At 37.1% G+C, this 5,274-nt stretch overlaps 1 protein-coding gene across 1 annotated transcript; it reads right to left on the reverse strand.

Moving 5' to 3' along the window:
- Positions 1 to 2,731: 2,731 nt before the first annotated feature.
- On the reverse strand, positions 2,732 to 4,359 carry LOC120735461 (olfactory receptor 2AT4-like). The gene has a single exon (XM_040034859.1). It carries the CDS (start codon positions 3,769 to 3,771, stop codon positions 2,830 to 2,832), a length of 942 nt encoding a protein of 313 aa, XP_039890793.1. The 5' UTR covers positions 3,772 to 4,359; the 3' UTR covers positions 2,732 to 2,829.
- Positions 4,360 to 5,274: the final 915 nt, after the last annotated feature.

A 5,274-nucleotide genomic window follows, 5' to 3' on the forward strand; every position in this document is an offset into this window, starting at 1 on the left:
GCAACATCATCAGAATTACTTCAACGAGGTAAGCACTGATTTTCCTTTCAAATCAACTTACCAATAAAACTCAAGACCACAAGTGACTCGATTCTCTGAAATGCTGAGTCACTTAGACACCTTGCCCAGTTCAACGCGTCCTTTTGTCGGACTTCCACTTCCGAAATTACTCTTTTTACTGAACAAATAAGTGTATCCCAAAATGATCCTCTGATCATAACCTATTTTTACACCAAGGTCCCAAGTCTTGGCAGATGGTCAGTCTGCATCTGCATTCCCGCACGCCCACGGCCCCTAGTGGACGTCTCCAATAGGGAGGGGATCTGCACCCCTGAACTTGACACTTATTAAACCATAAAATGACCAATAACCTATGATCCTGTGTTATCCTAAACACACATTGGTCTCTTTTCTCTTTTACCATGAAATACCACATTACCTTTAACTCAGTACTGTCATCCTCGAAGTTTCATTATCCTTACTTCAAAGCTTCTCATTGCTTCAAAGTTTCTCATTACTTCAAAGCTTCTCATTACTTCATTCTCCAAGTTTCATTATCATTACTTCAAAGTTTCTCATTACTTCATTCTCCAAGTTTTATTATCATTGCTTCAAAGCTTTACTTTATTCTCAAGAATAAAGTAAAGCCACTACTGAGCCAATTTAATAGTTAAGATCATCAACTCAGCGAACAGATAATTTAGAATTCATCCAATATGCACAGATTGGCTTTTTCTCTCAACAGGTTTGTGCCTGCCTTTTTAGACCGGTCTTCTGTTCGCCTCATATCAGATCCACATTTGTTCTCTGTTGCAAGGAGAACCAGGCGGAAACACCAAATATTAAACCCCGATTCTTTTGTCCCGATGAAAGAACAGAGAAAACCGACTCATAGTGTGTTAAAACATTTATATTTCTTTTTATTCAATCATCTTCCGGAAGAGAGAGACCCCTGCACAGCCCAAACGCCAGTTGCAGGATCTCTAACATTAGAATCTAAGAACGTCTCACATATAGGTGTTATTTTGGTACTTTACACGTCACAGTTTCAATACAACCATTGCTTATATGGCAAAGTTCCTCTTTTCTGTCTGGCTTCCTGTATTTATTAATACACTGTACAGCTCTACACTTCCTGTTTTCAGTCTGGCTGAGCACTTAGTTTATGAGTCAAAAGTGGCCTTGCTCTACAAACCTTCATTATTAAAGTACATAAAACAATATAATAAGAAAATAAGGATACTAAGGATATATTAATTACATGACAAAGGTTATGAAAAAATTATTTCTTTCTTCGTTGGAAAACTCAGTAATGTGAGGAAAAATATCTCTCCTTTTTTCACATTCCTGTGGCAGCGTATTCGGTGCTTGCTCAGAAGTTTTGGGGTTTTTTTCATATTTGTGTCACTTTTTACAGAATCCAACTCAAAGTAAGGTCAGTACTTCAACGCTTTAAAACCTGCACGGTCATACTCTCTCCCACCCTCGATATATTATCCATTGTTGATCTGCACACAGCTGTTACCACAGATATTGCACACGCTTACGTCATTGTCGTGCTTACATCATTCTCGCAAACAAAATCACGGTTTAGTAACGCAGTAATGCAGCATGCTTATGGGAAAGTAACAGTAATCTAATTACCTTTTTTGCAATAGTAATCCCTTACTTTACTAATTTCTTGAAAAAAGGAATCAGATTACTGCCCCTCTCTAAAGATATTCAGTGTTATAAAATTAAGGTTGTGATTGAAGAGAAGCAGGTTAGAAAATGGTTTCGAAGCAAAGATGGTTTTATGTGGGTTTCATGTTTATAGAGTTATCTGACAGTAAAGCTACTTTTTCACAAGAGGCTGCCATAGCATCAGTTCCTGATGCAACACCACAGAGATTTGTTTCTCTTTGTGGGATCTTTCAGGTTCAAACCAGGGAACTTTCACTTAACAGCCAAAAGTATAAACCCCTTTGCTATGGAGGCACTCTGGCCAGATGTCAGACAATAAAACCAGGAATGTGTGTATATGGCAACAGTTTTATTGTGAATTCACTTGAACTGAAATGCAACTGATGTTAGCACAGAAACAAATAGACAGATGTGACACTACTTGCTTACACTGAATGCATATTGGTTTCCCCACTGTATTGCAAATCTAAATGATCCAGTAGGTCATCAATTACTCTTATACAAAGTGTTTATTATATGCACAAGCATGATGCAGAAATATGAAGGTTAATGGTGAATCTGAAAGGGTGTGTCACACACCTGTAAAAGTTTACTACAAAGAAATTTACAGAGATCATTTCCGTCAAACCATAGGCAGCATAAAGGGAAACACAAGGCAGGCAATATCTAGTATATGTAGTATCTACTATGCAGTATCTATTAGTACTCTGGGCTATTTCACTTTATATTTTCTTGTACTTCCCCAGATATAATATACTAATTTGAAAAATGTTCTGCCTGAAAGTTGGAATGATTTGATTTGATTTGATATACCTTTATTAGTCCCACAAGGGGAAATTTCATAAGGCTGCCGACCTATTGCACGTAATGGCCGCGCCATCTTACCCTCCGACCATATATACATTACACAAAACATCACATGGGGAAGACAGGTCAGAGAGGTATAACAATGGAAAATGCACCACATGAGGAAAGATAAGGAGAAAAAAAATAACTCCCCCCAGACTGAGCTCCAACAGGGAGATCAGTTTGAGAACAGAAAAAAACACCTCTGCACATGAAAAAAAGAATGATTTGATTATGTAGAAAGAAAAGTGTTTTGAACTGCACAAAACTGGTTAACAACCAAATTAATTCACCTTAGCATTAAGTTTTAATACAAGAAAGGATTTTGGCCTGAGAAAGCAGCTTATTTAAGTGTTTAGAAATGTCCTTCATTTTGAGCCCATAAATGAACGGATTTAGCAGAGGCTGATAGAGCATTATTTGTAATGTCATTATTATGCGTGTGGTTTTTGGAAAATCTGATTTCACACGAGCTATGCTTATGTCATACACAAAAAACATAGAGTAACTGATTAAAACTAACAGATGGGGTAAACAAGTCTCTGCAGTTTTCTTCCTAATTTCTTTACAACTTCGATGAGAAACAATAAATATTTTTGTGTATGTGTAAACTATGAAGAGCATAGGAAGTATTGCAAGATCAATTAGAAGGAACACACCAAAGATGGTAATTAATCTTGATCTTTCACACTGAAGAGTGTAAACTGCATTACTACAAAATATTCCTTTTATATTAGAGTCACACAGTTTAGCTTCAGCACTCGCTATTGCTTGGACTGCAATATGACAAGCAGGTACAAGCCAAGCCATGACCAGGAAAATACCCACAGTGGTTTTTCTCATGATAGTTTGATATTCCAGAGGTTTACATATGGCCACATATCTGTCATAGGCCATGGCAGCCAACAGAAGGAACTCTGAACAACCTAGGGTGTAAAACATAAAAAACTGAAAGAGACAGGCTGAATATGTTGTGACTTGGATTTCAGATAAAAAGTCAGTCAGAAGTTTTGGGTAAATAGTTGTGCTGTAAAGAACAGAGTTCAGTAGCAAAGCTGCAATGAAAATGTACATAGGCTCATGGAGGTTTTTATGAATCCAGATGAGATACAGAATAGTAGAATTAGTGCAGATTATTAGAATATATAATGTAAACATAACAAAAAAGAAAACATATCTGTACTTGTTAATCTCTGTGTACCAGTCCAGAGTTAGATAGGTAGCATTTGACTCTTCATCCATGAATTTTTCAAAGACAAAACATAAAAAATACAGAACTTGTAAAGTAAAAATCCAAAACAAAAACAAAAACAAAACTATACCAGTATTCACCCGCTCTTGTGTCTCCGGTTCATAAAAACGTCTAAACTTAAAATCTGTTTCTGAGCACCTTCGTCAACCAAACACACACAGTGTATCATGTGAGTCTCTTTAAGGTTTTTATCAGGTTGCCTCATCCTCAAGAGAGAAGGAGGTATGAAACATTATTGTTTAGTCTCTTGTAATTTAGGCTTTAGGAGTGTACAGTTAATCTCTCCTCTCTGTTCAGTGTGAACTGAATTGTTTGCCATACCTTATGTTTAATTTCAACACTGGAATTTCAGTAGTCAAGGAAGAATATATTGCTTGATCCCAGTTTGACAATGACTTGAGTTTACTTGATTTTATTCCTTTTTCCAAGAGGAGCTATTCTCTTTGCTCTCTTATGCTCAGAACTAGTATATTGGCCTTTACAGCTAGTGTGGCCTTGCAAAGTACACTTGATCCTCAAAACATATTTCCCACTGCAAACTTTTACAATATGATGTATTCATTCAGGACACGCTTCCTGCCTTGTAATAATGCCACTGACCATATGAAATACTTTTTTTCATAATTGTCATTATACTGCTCTGACATGGGAAATTTAGTTTTTTCATCATAAAGGTGAAGTGCAGAACAAGTTTGATTTATAGAAATATTCAAAATATATACCGGGCTGTTGTTATGTACGTACTTGACCAGTGCCACAACTGAACATACTGCATCTGGAGCACTATAGACTTATAAAATTCAGCTACATTTTTGCATGCAGTATGCAGAGTTGCTTTGCAAAGTTTTATTTGTCACACAGTATGACATTAGGTGAAATGCTTATTGCTGTGCAATGCCCAACCATTAAATGACAGTAAGAATTGACAGTAATTTACAGATTACTACAAAAATTTACAGATTTAACTTTTTAAGTTTGCAGTTTACATTCTTATGTAAATTGTTATGTAATTATGTAATTATTAATAAAAAGACATTATAAATTATAAGAAGTGTGCAAAAAGAAAAACTAGAGTGCGTGTGGAGATGAGATGTGTGTGAAAGAGTCCAGGCCTAAAGTGATGTGATGTGTGTGGGAGAGTTCAATCCTACACCTGGTTCAGGGCCCGAATACCCTGGGGGAAGAAGCTCCTCCTCATTCTCTCTGTTTTGGCCTTAAGGGAGCAGAAGCGCTTCCCAGACCTCAACAATGAGAAGAGTTGATTGTTGGGATGGGAGAGGTCCATCATAATCTTCCTGGCTTTGGTCTTGCACCACTTGGTGTAGATGGACTTCCCACCCTCACTGATTGGGGTCTGTCTGTGAGGAAGTTGAGGATCCACTGACAAAGTGGTGTGCTGAGTAGAACCCTTAACTTTATGAAAAGCTTCGAGGGAATTATTGTGTTGAATTTTGAACTGTAGTCCAAAAACATCCTCTGCCAGTGTCCAGGTG

The sequence above is a fragment of the Simochromis diagramma genome, unplaced genomic scaffold (assembly GCF_900408965.1).
Source record: "Simochromis diagramma unplaced genomic scaffold, fSimDia1.1 OVJJ01000091.1, whole genome shotgun sequence".
In the NCBI taxonomy this organism is placed as follows: Eukaryota; Metazoa; Chordata; class Actinopteri; order Cichliformes; family Cichlidae; genus Simochromis; species Simochromis diagramma.

Bases quoted from the DNA above. Each gene is read 5' to 3' on its own strand.
- LOC120735461 (XM_040034859.1), bottom strand. From the start codon at position 3,771: ATGGATGAAGAGTCAAATGCTACCTATCTAACTCTGGACTGGTACACA.